Source organism: Rattus rattus, unplaced genomic scaffold, assembly GCF_011064425.1.
Source record: "Rattus rattus isolate New Zealand unplaced genomic scaffold, Rrattus_CSIRO_v1 PGA_scaffold_81, whole genome shotgun sequence".
Classification (NCBI taxonomy): domain Eukaryota; kingdom Metazoa; phylum Chordata; class Mammalia; order Rodentia; family Muridae; genus Rattus; species Rattus rattus.
In genome coordinates this window covers 136,303-154,549 of record NW_022651198.1, presented here as the reverse complement: position 1 = coordinate 154,549, position 18,247 = coordinate 136,303, and the positions used below count along the sequence as shown (strand labels likewise).

Sequence of the window (18,247 nt, the reverse complement as noted above, 5' to 3'; positions counted from 1 at the left end):
TAGCTCCAGCAGGCTGCAAACTCTTCATCCATCTCTTACTATAGCCTTTCTGGTACTAGGATTGTAACCTATTATAGACTGGTTCCAGAGGTAGGTTTCAAACTACTGGTATTCTTAGGATTCCAGAAAGGTTTAGAGCCAGGATCCCCCCTCAGACCTTTTTTTTTTTTTTTTTTTTTTTTCGAGCTGGGGACCGAACCCAGGGCCTTGCGCTTGCTGAGCAAGCGCTCTACCACTGAGCTAAATCCCCAACCCCCCACCCCAGACCTTTTAAGACGTCCACGTGTTTTTTTTGTTTTTGTTTTTGTTGTTGTTGTTTGGAGACTTGATTTCTCTGTGTAGCACTTCTCTGTGTAACACAGCACTCTGTGTTGTTTGGAACTTGGTCTGTAGATCAGGCTGGCCTTGAACTCACAGAGGATCTGACAGCCTCTGCTCCCAATGCGCTGGGATTGGAGGTGTGGGTGTGGTGTGCTGGTGATAATGCGAACCATAGTTCTGTCTGGCCCTTTCCACAGGCACACAAGAGTGTTCATGACCACGCCTTGAGGTCAAGCGCCTCCCCCCCAACCCCTATGCTTTGGACAAATCCTACCCACCTGAGAAGTCCCAGGCCCCTAAAAACCAACAGTGGATTCTGAGAACTGGTCTAATCCTGGAGCTCGCAGCATTTTACTGAACTCCCTCCTCGGCCCCTACGGACATCCTTATGGTAAAATCACAACCTTGACTCCAGCTGAGTCAGAAAAAGCGTTTCACACGAGTCTGAGTTGGTTCGTATCTTACTTGGATCTGACTATAATTTGGGTCAAGGCTTACTCCGTGACCAAGCCAGGCCCCAGCGCACGCTGCGGGCCAAGCTGGAGCAGAGATGGCCCTCGGCTTTCCTGTCTCTAGGAAGAACAGTTGCGGCGCAGAGAGTGAGCGTGCACCGCGGGAAGGGAGCCTCGGATCCGCGGAGCTGAACTCCCGTGTGGGGTCCGGGACGCTGCTCCCGCGAGGCCGGGAGGGGGCGCTGTTCCCCAGCACCTGCCGGGCGCGCGAGTCTCCGGAGGGGGCGCCCGTCCGCGTGTCCCGCGCCACTTCCCGGGAAGTTTCAAGTTTGAAAGTCGGGCGCTGAGGCCCGGGCTTCCGGAACCGTAGTGGAGGAGAGGACTGGCGGGCAAGGCGCCATGGAGTCGGAGGGGGCGGCGCGCCAGGTGAACCAAGCGCGCGCAGCGGCCGCGTTTGCAGCTCTGAGCACCGGGTGCTCCGATCTTCACCCTACTCTGGCCTCTGCCTGAGCCCTGGGTTAAGACGCTTTGGTCCCCAGGTCCTCGAAGTGACTGAGATCCAGCCCGGCAGCATGCCTGTTACCGTGGAATGTGCCACCGGGGGTTGGGGGAAGAGGGCTCAAGTTCCTTAAAACTCGGTCTTCTAGAGACTTGCAGGCGGGTGGGAATTTGCCAGGAGCTCAAAGGTTGGGATATACGGCCCTCCAAGAGAACTCAGGGGTGGGGGGGGTGGGGGAACAGGACGGACAAGACTGTGCGCGCAGTGGGCGTTGTCCCCAACACACCACACCCACAGGCTAAAACAAGTTGGCCACTAGAGGCACTTGGCTCAGCTTTGTGCAGAAACTCTTGGCTCCAAAGAGGGGTCCACAATGTGGAGAGGTTCTGGTTAGATGTGTCACTTAAGTGGGGGAGAGAGGTACTGTTCTACGCCATGACAGTTAGAGGTGAGGGTGAGACGTTTATGTAGAAGAGAACATCCGAGTATCAAGTCAGGACACGAGGTGAGGGTAAAGTGCGGTAGATTGGAGCACCTCAGTGGTTTAGGCCGCCTGTGAGACTGGATCTCACCCCCTCCCAGTACCCTTCCTCCGGAGATCCCTCTTGGCCTGTCTAGCTTATACACATTTTCCGATTTCCTGTGAGCCTCCGCCCTGCAGCAGCGGCAGCGAGGTGACTCAGGACCCCGGTGGCCAGCAGGCCCCCAGCTCTGTGAGAGCTTTGTTTGCTCTGGCCTTCTGGCTTGGGGCGGCCAAAGGATTTCCTGAGCCTCGCCCTTGCCCTCTGACAGCTAAGGCAGGACCAGCCAACCTAGCTGAGGCCTGGGGCTGGGGGATTGGGGGGCCCCTAAACTGAGTAGCCATTCTTCTTTCATGGGTCTTAGGAGATGGAACACAGAAAGGTAAGAGGGATAAAATAGGGTGGCTTCCAGGATCCTAGGGATGGGAAAGGGGGTCATCGGGAGTTGCCCTGGGCTGAGGTCAGCCTCTGAGAGAGAGGTTTCTTCTCCATGCCTCTAATCTGGTGAACCGTTGTTGGGGTCTCTCTTTTTTTTTTTTTTTTTTTTTTTTTTTTTTTTTTTTTTTTTTTTGAGCTGGGGACCCAACCCAGGGCCTTGCGCTTCCTAGGTAAGTGCTCTACCACTGAGCTAAATCCCCAGCCCCTGTTGGGGTCTCTTATCTCCCTCCAGAGTTGACTTGCCAGACCTTGTTAGTTCTTGCTTGGCACCTCTGCTACAACACCTGTCTGTCACGTCATCTAAGGCAGAAGATAATAAGTTTTGGTGTTTTGGGGCACTGGCTGCCTTCTGCATGTGACCTAGAGTGAATTCTTTGTCTGTATTACTTCCCAGGTTCCACTTGGTTCTCAGACCTAGGGAGAGCCGTGTGGCAGGCTGGGAGAAAATGGGGTCACACGGTCCTTCGATCCAGGGTCACTCCTGTGTATTGCCTGTATGAGCAAGCCGTCTAACCTCTCTTCGTTCTTTGCTCTTGTATGAAATGAGAACCAGGGGTTGGGGATTTAGCTCAGTGGTAGAGTGCTTGCCTAGCAAGCGCAAGGCCCTGGGTTCGGTCCCCAGCTCTGGAAAAAAAAAAAGAAAGAAAGAAAGAAAGAAAAGAAATGAGAACCAGAGCTAAGCATGAGATCTGTGGCATCGCTGTGCTACGGAGGAGTAGGGAATCAGTGTGTGGTTAGAGCACTAGAACTCAGGACCCAGAAGGCAGCAAGAGGACCTGGTCTGTTTTCTCTCTCCCTTCTTTGAAAGGGAGACAGGAGCTAAACACAGACAAGGCAGAGTTCTAAGGCACCCAGGAGCTCTGCCTACTGTGTCTGTGCAGCCGGCTGTGCTAAGACTTCCCTGCCCTTTGCAGCCTAGGACTGGCCAGAGAGCCCCCGAGGATGAGAAAGAGATGATCCGTCGAGCTATCCAGAAGGAGTTGAAGATCAAGGAGGGCATGGAGAACATGCGTCGTGTGGCCACAGACCGACGCCACCTGGGCCACGTGCAGCAGCTGCTCCGGGCCTCCAACTGCCGCCTGGAGCAGCTGCACGGCGAGCTTCGGGAGCTGCATGCCCAAGTTTTGCTGCCAGCCTCAGCCCACGGTGAGTGAAGAGTCTGAACAGACCCCAGGGACCAGGAGGCGCAGGAACACCCTGATCCTGGCCTTGGCTCTGACCACTGGACCAGAGCCCCTGACCACCCTGTATCTTCTATGTTGCCTATATGGACATGAAGAAAACACTGCTTTCACAGAGGTCTGAACTCTAAGGTGGGATCACGCATCCCCTACCTTCTGTTGCAGAGCCAGTGACCTCAGGACCCCAGCCACGGGCAGAGCAGTCGAGGGCTCGGCTCCTGGAGGCCTTACATAGGCAGCTGCAGGTAGAGCTGAAGGTGAAACAGGGGGCTGAGAACATGATTCACACGTGTGCCAGCGGCACCCCCAAGGTAAGTGCTGGGCCTGGCTTCTCATCTCTCTGATGGGAGAGACTTAGCTCTCAGGTCTATGGAGTACAAAGCCAGGCCCCGTGCCAACAGGGAGATGCTACTCAGCCCTAACTCTTCAGCCAATGCTAGAAGCACAGTTGGGCGGGTGAGGCAAGGCTCTGGTCCACTCTGTCAGCTATGCTCAACAGAAGACAAACAGAAGGTCCAGCCAGCTGCCGGCCCAGATCCCAGCATCTTCTGCGCTCCATCTGACAGAATGCCTTGCTCACCCCGCCATTTTCCACCCCTATTACATAGTTCAATAAGGGAGGCTTGCCTGTAGTATCTTCCTTGTAGGAGTTTGAACCTTGGTCTCTAACAAGGACTCAGCCCCACCCAGTCCCTGGTGGTCTGCCATAACCCCCACCTGATGGGGCGAGTGTCACATCCCTTAGGAGAGGAAGCTCCTGGCAGCTGCCCAGCAGATGTTAAAGGACAGTCAGCTGAAGGTGGCCCTACTCCGAATGAAGATAAGCGGTCTGGAGGCCAGTGGGTCTCCAGAGCCAGGTGAGGCCTCTCAAAGCAGGGAGGGTAGCACCCAATGGTCAAGGCTAAGGGTCTCCCCCCCCACACCCCCCACCCTGCAGGCCCTGACTTGCTGGCAGAGGAGTTGCAGCACCGACTGCGAATAGAGGCTGCTGTGGCTGCAGGTGCCAAGAATGTGGTGAAGCTGCTTGGTGGCCAGAGAATGCAGGACCGCAAGGCACTGGCCGAGGTCAGGCCCTGTCCTCTGCCTCATTGCTTTCTCTGCAGACTGCTTGTCTCCCTGGTGCCTGCACCAAGGGCTTCCTGCCTGTGTTGGGTAGCAGTGAAGACCCATGAGGAGGTGCAGCCTGAGCCCATTAACCCATACCTGCTGTTTATGTCTCCTCTGTAGGCTCAGGCCCAGCTCCAGGAATCCTCCCAGAAGCTGGACCTCCTACGGCTGGCCCTGGAATTGTTACTGGAGAGGTTGCCTCCCACCCACTCTCTTCGCAGCAGGGTGACCCGAGAACTGCGGATGGCCATGCTTGGGAACCCCCAGCCTTTGGGGACACTTGTGAAACCCATTGCCCTGACAGGTAGGTAGCAAGGATTCCCTGTAACTTCAGAGGGCCCCTTTCCTTTTGGAGAGGATTCTGAAGCACTTTAGGAAAGAGTTCAGTCCTGTTTGTGTGACCTTGTGGTCACATTCCCACTCTGATTCTCGGTTTATCCATCTGTAACATAGAAACGATAGATAGTAGTGGCCCAGCATGGTGGTGCAGGCCTTTAATTCCAGCGTGCAGGGGGATGACTGTGAGTTCTAGCCTGGTTTACAGAGTGAGTTCCAGGCCAGCCAGAGAGTAAACAAAGAAAAGAAGTGCTCTCCTGACCCATAGGATAGCTTTGTAAATCCAGTAACTTCTGACACTTCAGCCGTGAACACAGTCAGAGCTTGACCAACATGGATGGCATTTAAATGTGTGGCCGTAATTAGGGAATACATCGACAATCATCCCACTCCCCTGGCAGCCTGGGGCCTGGGCAGCTTGGGCTACCTGTAAGTATTTTGTTGCCCTGGCTGGTCTCGAACTCAGAGACATACCTGCCTCTACCTCCAGGGTGCTGGGATTAAAGGCGTGTGCCACCAGCACCCAGCCAGAAAGTTCTTTCAGAAGCCAGAAAGATCTCCCTGAGATCTGTCTCCTTGTATCAGCAGCTGACTGGCGGTCAACAAATCATGTGAGCAGGCTAGACCCTGCTGCAGCCGCTGCAGAACACAATAGACAGACTAACAGAGTCTGTCCTGTGTGGGCTTTACCTAACCTTGGATAATCAAGGAGGGCTCAGAACGGGAGGTGGAGGGTGGGGAGGAGTGTGAGCTTGGCCTTGGAGTTCTCATGGGCGTGCTTATGTCAAGCCAGCAAGTAGGGGAAGACAAAAGGAGCCTCTTGTTTAAAGGCAAAGTTTGAGACTAGAGATCGGCCATGGGAAGCAGTTGGTAAAGTTCTTGCTTACTGTGTATGGGGTCCTGCGTTCAGTCCCCAACACCATATATGGTAGCGCACACCTATAAGCCAACCCCCTGGGGAGCAAGGCAGGAGGATCAGGAGTTCAAGGGCGTCTTTAGCTACGTAGTGAGTTTGAGGCTAACTTGGGCTAGCAAGATCCTGTCTTTAAAACAAAAGCAAAACCATATCCTAGTCTGTGGCTGAACCTCCATTTCCTAAGATGAGTATTTTGCCTGAATACCAGCCTTGGTATTTCTGAAAGGTCTCCAAGTATTATCTCCTGGCCCAGCCTACCAAAGTGGCATCCCCAGACCCAGTTTCTGTCTTCAGGAGCTCCTGGGTGCCTGCTACTTCCTCCTCTCGCCCTCTACCCTTTGAGATAAAACTCTCAGTGATCTTAGGCAAAACATGTTTTGTCCCCATTCAGGACTCTCCCTTGCTGATCAGGTGGGAAGGAATAGGGCAGGCAGCCAGACGGCTGCCCATGGCCACAGGTTTGTGCGCCTGCTGCCGCCGTGCACTTGAGGCCATGGTGCCCTCCAGGCCCCAAGCTCAAGGTAGCAGTGTCCCTCATCCTGTGGCTCTGCGAAGCTCTTGGGGAAGTCCTGTTCTTACATTATTGCTGTATTCTGCCACTGTTCAGGCACCAGGAAGGAGAGCTAGTATGGCTACTCGGGGTGCTGGATAGTTACCAAGTGTGGTAGATAGGGTTTAGTTCAGCAACTTCTAACTCTAACCCTCCTAGAGGAGGTGGTGTCCCTCTGGGGTTCCCATTGGTAGCGGCTCCTGACAGAGTGCTCTCCTGACTCCCAACCAGGGACACTGCAGGTTCGCCTCCTGGGCTGCAAAGAACTGCTGGCAACTGTGCCCGGACGGTCTCCCATGGCTGTCCTGGCAGCTAGCCCTTCTGAGGGCTGGCTCCGAACCAGGTCCAGGCAGCAGCGTGGTGGAGGCGAACTGGCCAGTGAGTAAAGGAGGAGCTGTGGGAGGTGGTGGGGCCCCTGCTCTGACATGTCCTGAACCTAAGCCTTGGCACTGCAGGTGAAGTACTGGCTGTGTTGAAGGTTGACAATCGTGTTGTGGGCCAGACAGGATGGGGATTGGTGGCTGAGAAATCCTGGGACCAGGCTTTTAGCATCTCCTTGGACCGAGTAAGGCTGGCCTTTGTGGGGTTAGGGTTAGCTGGGGGTACAGGGACAAGGGACACTCAGGTGAGAGCTGACACCAAACCCCATTCCTCAGCCTGGTCTTTTCCACATAGGCTCGTGAGCTGGAGATCGGGGTTCACTGGCGGGACTGGCGACAGTTGTGTGGTGTGGCATTCCTGAAGCTTGAGGACTTCCTTGACAATGCCTGTCACCAGCTTTCTCTCAGTCTGGTGCCGCAGGGACGGCTCTTTGCCCAGGTTTCTACTGACCCCTGACCTCTGATATGAGGTCTTTAGGACTGACATTTTGGGTTGGGGTGATGGCTCGGTGGGTAAAGTGTGTTTATTGTGGCCAGCATCTGGGTAAAAACCATGTATGGGATCGTGTGTCTGTAACTTCGCGGTATGGATTCCCTAGTCAGGTGGATTCCCTAGACTCGCTGGCCAGCCAGTCTGAAAGAAACGGTGAGTTCCAGGCTTAGTGAGAAATCCTGTCTCAGAAAATAAGGTGGAAGGGCAGAAACCACCCAGTGTAGTGTCAACATTGCCTACATTGGTGAGCACACACACACACACGTGTGTGTGTGTGTGTGTGTGTGTGTCTGTGTCTGTGTCTGTGTATGTGTCCGTGTGTCTGTGTTGTGTGTGTGTCTGTGTTATGTGTGTGTGTGTGTGTCTGTATGTGTGTGTGTGTGTGTGTGTGTGTGTGTGTGTCTGTCTGTGTGTGTGTGTGTGTGTGTGTGTGTGTGTGTGTCTGTGTATGTGTGTCTGTGTGTGTGTGTGTGTGTGTGAGTGTGTGTGAGTGTGATAAAAACTGGTAACCAATGTAATGTGGGACTTGAGGGATGGAGACAGATCCACAAACAGGCCCACAGGGAGGCTCACATCTCTACCCTGAGTTTGTCCTGCCTCTTATGTCGTCTTGGATACGTAAGTGTGTCTCCTCTGGGCCTCAGTTTCTCCATTGGCACCAATGAGGATGCGGCATCACGTCTGGGTCCTCTGAGTTCTGCTTCATACTAGCTTCACCTCACCGTTACGATAAAACACCAGTGGAGGCAACCAAAGGCAGGGAAGGGGTCATTTCCACTTACAGATTTAAAGCCGCCCCCTCACCCCACCCCACCCTCTTTTCTGAGGCAGGGTTTCTCTATGCAGCCCTGGCTGTCCTGGAACTCACTGTGGAGACCAGGCTGGCCTCAAACTCAGAGATCCACCTGCCTCTGCCTCCCGTATGCTGGGATAAATGTTGTGCTACACCATTGTCCAGTTGACAATCTATCTCCAAGGGAGTGGTGGCAGAAATTTAATAAGCAGGAACTCAAAGCAGAAACCATGGAGGAGGGGTTGGGGCTCAGTGGTAGGCTGCTTGCCTAGCAAGCGCAAGGCCCTGGGTTCCCCCCAGCTCCAAAAAAAAAAAAAAAAAGAAAAAAAAAAAAAAAAAAAAACCATGGAGGAACCCTGTTGGCTGGCTTGCCCTCTGCCTCCCTCACAACTTAGTTTGGCTAGCTTTCTTATATAGCCCAGTACCGCCTGCGTAGGGATGGTGCCACCCACAGTGTGCTAGACCCTCCTCCATCAGTTAACATCAAGACAGTCTCCCCTGAGACACACCCACAAGCCCTGTAATCCAGACAGCCCCTCTCAGATGTGTCGTATGGAAAGTTAATGCTAACTAGGACAACCTCCATGGTCAGGATTGGGGTCAGGCGGGTCAGCCTGCGGAGTGAAAGGCGGCCAGCCTCCAGGTCTTAAGCTCTGTCCCTGTCCCCTTAGGTGACCTTCTGTGAGCCTGTCATTGAAAGGAGGCCGCGGCTGCAGAGACAGAGACGCGTTTTCTCTAAGCGGAGAGGTACGAAGGGTTCAGACTGTGTGACGAGAGCTGGGCTGACCCCTGGGGATGCTGGGACTAAGCCTGGTCTGCCTCCTCTAGGCCAGGATTTCCTAAGAGCTTCCCAGATGAACCTCAGCATGACGGCCTGGGGGCGCCTCATCATGAGCTTGCTACCCCCCTGCAGCTCCCCGAGCACAGTCAGTCCCCCTAAAGGGTGCCCTTCGGCGGCGGCCTGTGAGACCTCCAATTCTGCTTCTCCCAGGTGAGCCAGAGTGTGCGCCTCTCTGAGGCTTCTATCCCCCTCTCTGCCCTTCCGCATGGTCATGCGCCTCCCTGCTCCATGTGACTGGGCTCAGACATTTCCTTCTTACAGTAACTTCCGGCCCGTGAAGACTCCCCCAGGAGAAGACGTGAAACCTCCACCCAAGCCCCCACGCCTCTATCTGCAGGAACCAGCCCCCGGGACTCCTGTAAGGGGTTCTGGAGGTCGGGGCAGCAGGAGCAGAGGCTGCTAGGAGGGAAAGAGGGTCCGTAACTTTGCGCTGTCCTGAACCCATCTGTCCTCACAGTGTACCAAGCGCCCCCACATGGACCCTAGAACTGGAGTAGCGCCTCCTCTGGCAGCCTTGTCCACCAGGTACTCACTGGCTTCCATTCATTTAGAGACTTTGGGGTTTTTTTTTTTTTTTTGTTTTTTTTTTTTTAAGATTAAATGTGCGTGTGCGCGCATGCGAGAGAATGTGTGTGTGCGTGTATGTGTGTGTGCCTGCATGTACATACAGACCCATGTTGAAGTCAGAACACAACTCTTTTTTTTCTTTTCTTTTTTTTTCGGAGCTGGGGACCGAACTCAGGGCCTTGCGCTTGCTAGGCAAGCGCTCTACCACTGAGCTAAATCCCTAACCCCCAGAACACAACTTTTAATGACTCCTTTTTAGTTTATGTTCATTGGTGTTTTGTCTGCATATATGTCTGAATGAGGGAGTCAGATCCTCTGGAAGTTGTGAGCCACCACGTGGGTGCTGGGAATCGAACCTGGGTCCTCTGGAAGAGCAGCCAGTGCTCTTAACCTTTGAGCCATCTCTCTAGCCAAGCACAAGTTTTTGGGAGGTGGGTTCTCTGTCTGCTTTGTTTCTGAAGCAGGTTTCGTTATTTCTACTACTGGACTTGCTGCTCATATACATGGACGGCAAGCAACGTCTCCCATCTCCACCTCCCAATATGGTGGTAGGAGTGTTGGGGCTGGATGTGGGCCAGCCATTGTGTATGGATTTTCCTGTTTCTCTTTCTTTGTTCTTCCTCCCCCTCCTCCTCCTCCCCTCTTCTCCCTCCTTTCTCTTCTTTCTCCCCCTCCTCATCTTCATCCTCCTTGTCCTCCTCCTCTTCCTCCTCCTCCCCTTCTTCTTTCTCTTCTTTCTCCCCCTCTTCCTTCTCCCCTCCTCCTCCTTCTCCTACTCCTTCTTTCTCTGTGTAGCTCTAGCTGTCCTGGAACTCTCTATGTAGCCCAGGCTGACGTTGAACTCACAAGAGATCCACTTGCCTCTGCTTCTAGAGTGCTGGGATTAAAAGTGTGCACCACCACCGCTTGGCCTGCATTTCTAAAGTGTGTTCCGGGGCATGGAATCTAAGCCATTTCAGTGCCTGAGACTTAGACTTCTTTAAAAATAAGGTCTTACAGCGTAACCCAGGCAGGTTGAACTTGTGATTCTCCTGCTTCTGCAGTCTGGGTGCTGGGATTACAAGTGTGCACCCCCACTCCTTTACATACTGATTGACACCTCACTCCCTAGCTCTTTGGGTATACAAACTGGCTTTCTCAATGTCTTCTTTCTGTGCTAAATGTGGTCTTTTAAGTCCAGATGTGGGGACAGCCTAGGCCCTTCCTCTCTTGCAGGAACCCCCCCAGACTTCAGGACTTCCGATGTTTGGCTGTGCTGGGCCGGGGACACTTTGGGAAGGTAGGTAGTTGAGGATGATGTAGTGGAGTTAGTGGATGGGCAAGCATCGTGTCAGCACATTGACTGGAGATGCTGGGATTGGGGGGAGCACTGTGTGGGCAGGTAGGCTCTCTGTTTTTCTCACCTGGATCTGACTTTTTCTGGTCCCTAGGTCCTCCTGGTCCAGTACAAAGGAACGGGAAAATACTACGCTATCAAGGCACTCAAGAAACAGGAAGTGCTAGGCCGGGATGAGATTGACAGGTGTATATAACTGAGAATTACTGGATCTTGGAAGCCTGGGGTGGCCAGCCTGGGCTCCAGAAAGTACCTCACGATCCCAAGGGCCAGGTTAAGGTTCTCTTTTTGGCATTGGGCAAGCCCTCTTGCTTTTTAGCACCTCAGGTAGCTCTTCTATAAATAGGACTGTGGTACTTTGGCAGGTTTGAAGCCTTCCCCACGTGTGAACCATCAACTTGCCTCCTTAGCTCTTTGAGTTCCCAGCCAGCCAGAGGGGTTGTATGGGTGTCAGGGCACAGCCCATGCAGGTTCCTTCCCATGTCCTCCCTTGCAGCCTGTACTGTGAGAAGCGGATCCTGGAGACTGTAGGTCGTACAGGGCATCCGTTCTTGCTCTCTCTCCTTGCCTGCATCCAGACCTCCAGCCACGCCTGCTTTGTTACTGAGTTTCTGCCCGGAGGAGACCTCATGATGCAGATCCACGAGGATGTCTTTCCTGAGCCCCAGGCCTGGTGGGTTCTGTGGTTACTTGGTGCTTGCACCTTTGGGGTAGGGGAGTACCCAGCAGAAAAACAGCATAGGATTGGAGGAGTCTTGGTGGGACCCTACAGCATACGAGGACTTCATTTGCATAGCTGTGGATGGATGGAATCTGTCATCAGAACTCAGAAAGGTTGTTGCAGAGATGGGAGTCATGCTTGCTAATTGTGGACCACAGGATGGCACCAGGGTCTGCCTACCCAGCTCCACTTGCCGCTCTGCTGACAACAGTCTGGCCCGGAACATCAGCTCTCACCCTAGTGTGCGAGCGACCCTGAGTCAGATCTCAGATCCTCACTTGACTGCATGTAGGTGTGGCTGTGCATGGCCACCTGCAGCTGAGTGCAGGAGCCCTCGGCAGCCAAAAGAGGGCGCCAGATCTCCTGAAGCCGGAGTGGTCAGTTGTCCAGAACTACCTGGTATTGGAGATCTTGTCTAGTTGTGGGTATTGGGAGAGTAGTACTTCCTCTTTTTTTTTTTTTTTTTAAAGATTTATTTATTATAGATGAGTACACCGTAGCTGTCCTTAGACGTGCCAGAAGAGGGAATCAGATCTCATTACAGATGGTTGTGAGCCACCATGTGGTTGCTGGGATTTGAACTCAGGACCTCTGGAAGAGCAGTCAGTGCTCTTAACCCCTGAGCCATCTCTCCAGCCCCTAGTACTTCCTCTTAAAGGCTAGGCCATCTCTCCGGCCTCTCAGATCCTGACCTGAGTCAAATTATGATTGTCCCACAGAGGAGCTTTGAACCAAGGGTTTAGTGTGTGCCGTGCTCTACAACAGAGCTACACCTCCAGCCCTTTATGTTCCCTTCTGTTTGTTTGTGTTATGGTTTTCTTTGAGACGGCTTTTCTGTGTAGCTCTGGCTGTCCTAGAACTTGCTTTATAGACCAGGCTGGCCTCAAACTCAGAGATCTGCCTGCTTTTGCCTCTTGAGTGCTGGGGTTAAAGGTGTGTGTCATCACTGTCACCACCACGACCACGCTCACCACCACCACCACCACCACCACCACCACCACCACCACCACCACCACCACCACCACCACCATCAGGCTTTTTGTTTGCTTTTTTGAAAGAAAAGGTTCCACTATATAGGCCAGTCTGGCCTCAAATTTGCTATCCTCCTGTCTCAGTCTCCCAAGTAGCTGGAGATACTAGACCCAGTAGCTCTGCCATAGTTGAGCAAGGACAGGTCATTCCTACATAGCACCACTGGAGTACTTTGGGCCCTTCCAGTGCTGTCCACATTACTTTGCTGAGACTCCTGCATTGCCCAAGTCTGGCCGGGACTCCCAGTGCCAGGCCTGAATTCTCCCTGCCCCTCCCTCAGCTTCTACCTGGCCTGTGTGGTCTTGGGGCTGCAGTTCCTACATGAGAAGAGGATCATTTACAGGTAGCCTTTGCCCGAGAGGTGCAGGGTGGGCCTGGGGGCTTCCCCGTGCTGTGGCTGTGCCCCAGGCCTTCTCAGCCCCTTTGGTCTTCACCTCTCCGCTACCAGGGATCTGAAATTGGATAATCTACTCCTGGATGCCCAGGGCTTCCTCAAGATTGCAGACTTTGGACTATGCAAAGAAGGTGGGCTCCCTGTCCTGGAATCACACCCAGGCCCGCCAGAAATCTCCCCATTCAGGGGTGTCCATCCCTGGCCTTCAGTCCGTTTAGGGGAACGGCTGAGAATACCCTAAATTTGTATTTGGCCAGAGAAGCTATGATTAGGACTGAAGAAGGCGTTTGTTCTGTCTTTTATGTCCTTGGCACATGAGTTCCTCAGAAACAACAATGACCTTGGCCCAGAAAGTCTCAGGGACCCGGCAGATCTTGTTATTGGGTGTCACAGAGGCTGGCACCAGTTGACAAATGTGTGTATGTGTGGTATATATCATACACGTGTGTATAGACATATATACACATGTATATGTATATATTATATATGTGTATTCCATTGCTGGGTTTCCACCCATGGTCTCACATATGCTAGGCAAGTGCTCTACAACGGAGTCACACCTCCATCTGGCCTGCTTTTTTTTTTTTTTTTTTTTTTTTTTTCGGGGGCTGGGGTTCAGAACCCCGGGCCTTTCGCTTGCTGGGCAAGCCCCCTACCCCCGAGCTAAATCCCCAACCCCTGGCCTGCTTTTTCTAAACTGTTTTTTGTATGTGTACGGGTGTTTTGCAGCGTGTATGTCTGTGCACCAGATGTATGTCTAGTGCCCATGGAGGCCAGAAGCGGGCCTCAGACACCTTGAAACTGGAGTTACAGACATTTGCAGGCTACCATGTGGGTGCTGGGAATCAAACCTGGGTCCTGTAGTGACACCCAGGCAGACACTGGCATGGATATTGGTTTGGTTTGCAGGAATTGGCTTTGGTGACCGGACCAGCACTTTCTGTGGTACCCCAGAGTTCCTGGCTCCTGAGGTTCTGACTCAGGAGGCTTACACTCGGGCTGTGGACTGGTGGGGGCTGGGTGTGCTGCTCTATGAGATGTTAGTGGGTGAGGTAAGTGCTAGGGCAGGGCTTCTGGGGCCTCTGGGGTGGGGACAGGGGGATGGCCTGCATAGCTTGCTGATCCCCAGTCTCCAGTGTCCGTTCCCAGGGGACACGGAAGACGAGGTGTTTGAATGCATAGTCAACGCTGATGTCCCACGTCCCCACTTCCTGTCAGCGCAAGGCCTCGAGCTCATTCAGAAGGTGAGACCCAAGGTCCAGGGCTTGGCTGGGCCCTGCTCGTGACCTGTGTGTACCCTGCTTCCACCTTGGGGCCCTATAGCTTAAGTGGGTACCTACAGGGCAGCCAGCATCTGGAGTGGCAAGCCCTCAGGTTCACCTCCTGCCCTGCTTCCTACCAGCTCCTCCAGAAGTCCCCAGAGAAGCGTCTAGGGGCAGGAGAGCGGGACGCCGAGGAGATCAAGGTTCAGCCATTCTTCAGGGTAAGTAGCTAGAATGCAGCAGTCCCCACTGCCTGGTGAGGTGGGGAGGCTGGGTGGCCTCTGGGGTCTGCGGTCCCCACATTCCTGTCCTCCTCTACCTTTTTCAGACCACCAACTGGCAGGCCTTGCTTGCCCGCACTGTCCAGCCCCCCTTCGTGCCTACCCTCTGTGGCCCTGCAGACCTTCGTTACTTCGAGGGAGAGTTCACCAGCCTGCCTCCAACCCTGACCCCACCAGTCCCCTGCCGTTCCCTCTCCGCTCGCCAACAAGCTGCCTTCCGGGACTTCGACTTTGTGTCTGAGCGGCTCCTGGAGTCCTGAGGGTCTCCTGGCACCTCTGCCGGAGTGTAGGAAGCCTCCACTTATCCATGTGCCTGGGCCAAAGTATTTAATGAGTGTGAGACTCCAGGTAGTGGCTGTGGGGCTGCCGTTCGAGGCTTTTCTCGGTGTCGCTGCTATAACCCCTCTCCTTATTCTTCTGCTTCCTGGTAGACCCCAGACCAGGAAAGACCCCACAGCAGCATGGTTGGTTTCTCTTTTTAATACTTGACTTCATATAGAGTATTAAATTAATAAAACTGTACACTCGAGGTAGCCAGGCCAGGGGTTGTGGTGGTGTCTAGGTTCTTTTTGAACACACTTCCCCCAACTTATTTCCTTTTCTTCTATGTCTTCCTCTAGGGGGATGCCATGGGGGTTCTTTCTGCTTCTCTGGTGAGGGCTGGAAGCCCTAGGAACGAGTAGAGGCCTTAGGCTGACTGGGCTGATCCCTAGCTGGCACAGCCTCCGGCTTTTAGGCACAGTAACAGCCTTCTCTCCAGCAAGCCTAGACAACCTGGCTGCTGCCTTCCTCCTCTTCCTCAGCCCAGAGGGTCTCCCAGGGCCCAGAGGGCCAACCACAGAAAAAGTGGGCCAGGTTTCGAGTCGGACCTCGGTCAAAGGGGTTGCTGGTGCGCTGGCGGAGGTAGGCGATTCGGTGTGAGGATATAAACTCCCACGTAGTAGTGTTCCTGGCTACCAGGTAGAGGTGCGAGGCCAGGAGCAGGCTAACCACTAATGCAAAGAAGGAGAGTAGCAGGAAGGTGGTGAACAGGAGCCCAGTGGATCGGAGCCACAGCCCCCAGGGCTGGAAGAACTGGAGACCAGACCTACAGGACAGTATGCAGAGTTAGAGCCGGGGAATGCAGGATCCCGGGGAGTCCTCGCTCTACGAGTACTGTGTGCATGCTGCCCGCACCCCTCGGTACACCTACCATGCCAGGTACAGGCCCCACAGCAGAACCACCAGCTGCAGTGCCAGGTAGGCCACAAAGAGCGGGTGGTTGCGCTCACCCACACAGTTCTCCATCCAGGGACAGTGGTGATCATAGCGACGAACACAGCGGCGGCACTCACGACAGTGTCGGGCACGCAGGGGCTGCTGTGGGTACAGAGGGCAGTTGAGGCTCAACACTGCCCCTCCTTTGGGGAGAGGGCTGAAGGCTATAGTCAGGTCCCACACGTGGGAGGCATTCCTGCAGGGGAGGCAGGGGAAGGTGCCAGGGCACCAAGGCTGGAATCTTAACTTGGCCTGGTTCCCCCTACAAGAGCCTCACTTACCAGCACCAGGCAGTACCTGCAGCGTCGAAGTGGGATAGCCTGAGGAACCATGGCTGTCTGTTCCTCCTTGGGCTCCTCCTGAAAATGAGAAAAGGGTATGAGATAGGGGGCGTGGGGGGGTCTCCTTCCTTCAGAGGCAGATGATACCGGGGGCATCTCTTTTAGGATTCACTTGGTTCCAGTTGTGCAGGACTTGGGGCCCATCCCATGTGGAAGGGAGCATGCACATGGGAGTATCCTGGACACTTGGTGGCTTTTGCAAGACAACTGTCCTCACTCGGGTCTTGGTGAGGTCATCCTTGTAGGAGCAAAACCATAGGATAGGCAAGAGGCTTCATCAGGATGCCCCTCAGTGTACGCAGCTCAGGGGTTAACATCAATAGATCTGAGGTCTCACTTCCCTGTTGACCCGAGGAGGTGTTTGGACCTTGCGGTCCAGAGTTACCTGAGGCTGGGGCTGAGTAGTCACATAGCCGGGGTCCATGAGTGACACAGCCAGATAGAGCAGCAGCGAGCCCAGCACCAGGAGCAGGAAAGTGAGGGGCAGGAACAGTTCCCCTTGCTCTTCCCATTGACGCAGCTCTGGGGAGGCCAGAGGACAGTGAGGCCCATAGCAAGGAGAAGGGAGGGGGAGAGAAAGTAGCTGGAGGGGATGGAGAGGCTAGGCCCGATGGGTGTGGAAGGGGAGAAGGGGTTCCCCATGGGAAGAGTCAGTCCTCAAAGAGGGTGGGGCCAGGAGCCCTGGCTAGGAAGGGCCCAGCCTGTTTAAGCCCATAGTAGTATGTGACAATTCTGGGAGGTGGGAGGGCTGAGAAGTGAGGGGACATGGTGACACCAGACAGCTGAGTGTAGACAACTCTAGAACCCTTGGTTGAAAGAGAGCAGAGGAGGTTTTGAAGGTGGCTGACTCCTGGTGTGGGAGCCTGAGGACAAAGGGCAAAAAGCAATGGAGGACGGCTGCAGAGGAAGGAAGCCTCAGTGGTGGGCTCTGCTGCTTCTGGAAGGGAGACCCAGGTCGGGGACTGCTGCAGGAAATGATGGGGAAAGGAGATGCAACCAGGGGTTGGGAGACCTGCTCCCCGATATAGTGGCGCTCTTTTGGGCAGTTTAGTCATTTCATAGGATTTGGGGAGCTGACCAGAAAGCCAAATCCTTAAGTCTAGTCAATTTCTTAATCCTATTTAGGGAGAGGTTGGGAGGCAGTTTCTGGGAAGGACAGATAGTGCTCAGGGCCGGGGGAGATGGGGCCTCTAGTCGGTCCTCGGATTGATGGGCTCTGGTGGTCTTTGGATGATGGATCTGTCGGTGACAGGAGATTACTGGGATTAATTAGGGACCAACTTGGGAATCAGGTAGAGAGGATGGCCCCTGGACCGACATATGGAGAAAGACGCTTGAGGAACTGGCGGAGATGGAAATGGAGATCTCAATGTGTCTGAGGATTAGGGGGACCTGGTGAGACCCACGCGTGAGGGGAAACACGCGGGATCGGGTGGGCTCGGGGTGGCGCGGTGTCCGGCTCACCGGTGTCGTGCAGGAAGAGCACCAGCGTGATTCCCCAGGTCAGCACGGTGTGCCCAGTTCGCACCAGCATCCCAGAGTTGAGCAGCGGCCAGAGAGCCATGGCCTCGGCCCCCGCCCGAGCCCACCCGGAAGAAGCGCGCGGAAGGTGGGGCCGCGGAGCAGCGGGGCTGCGGCAACGCGGGGATTGGTGGCTCTGCATTAGGGGCGGGGCACGGGCGACTCAGGGAGGCTGTCTATTGGGTGCCACCAGCGGCCCCTCAGGCCAACAGGTGCCCGAGGAGGCTGAAGGCGGGGCCCGCGCGCGCACAGCCCATAACTCCCTAACTCCGCCTCCGGTGGGCCAGGTAACTTTGCAAAACCCGGGAGGCGGAAGCATTGGAAGCCCCCTCCCCGCGCATGCGCAGACGTGCCTATCTTTGATTTTTTCCCCGGAGGCCACGCGGTGCTTGCTCCCAAAGGGTGATGGGCCGGGCTTGCACGAGGGTGCGCCTTGATGACACACTTGCCTCTTATTCGCTTTCTGATAAGGATGATGGGAAAGAGGAGGGCTCTGGTGCGTAGTCTGGAAACGCATGGCCCGGCTTGGAGAAATAAATTGTAGGACCCATGACTTTCGAGGCAAGTTACTGAACTTCTTTAAGCTATTTTCTCCTTCCATGGGGTTGGTGATAGTACGGCCTCCTAGGTATCTGTCTCCTCTGCTACCACCACGGCCCAGCCAGACTGACTTTCTCTCCTTGTGTTCCTAGGACCTCCCCCATTCA

The 18,247-nt window shown here is 54.5% G+C and overlaps 2 protein-coding genes across 2 annotated transcripts; one reads left to right on the top strand and one right to left on the bottom strand.

The window, feature by feature from the left end:
- The first annotated feature begins 1,787 nt into the window (after positions 1–1,787).
- Positions 1,788–14,954, top strand: Pkn3 (protein kinase N3). The gene is given in 21 exon segments (XM_032890627.1): positions 1,788–2,175; positions 3,146–3,377; positions 3,578–3,723; positions 4,158–4,269; positions 4,350–4,477; positions 4,640–4,823; positions 6,553–6,699; positions 6,777–6,886; positions 6,997–7,140; positions 8,659–8,734; positions 8,816–9,186; positions 9,286–9,353; positions 10,611–10,674; positions 10,826–10,917; positions 11,228–11,404; positions 12,765–12,827; positions 12,933–13,009; positions 13,788–13,930; positions 14,015–14,122; positions 14,281–14,361; positions 14,469–14,954. Coding segments are annotated over 21 exon segments (2,751 nt in total). The 5' UTR covers positions 1,788–2,160; the 3' UTR covers positions 14,682–14,954.
- On the bottom strand, positions 14,886–17,657 carry Zdhhc12 (zinc finger DHHC-type palmitoyltransferase 12). Its single transcript, XM_032890624.1, has 5 exons — positions 17,484–17,657; positions 16,405–16,541; positions 15,960–16,037; positions 15,614–15,780; positions 14,886–15,508 (listed from the first exon to the last, which is right to left on the bottom strand). Exons 1-5 carry the CDS (start codon positions 17,581–17,583, stop codon positions 15,187–15,189), a joined length of 804 nt encoding a protein of 267 aa, XP_032746515.1. The 5' UTR covers positions 17,584–17,657; the 3' UTR covers positions 14,886–15,186.
- Positions 17,658–18,247: the final 590 nt, after the last annotated feature.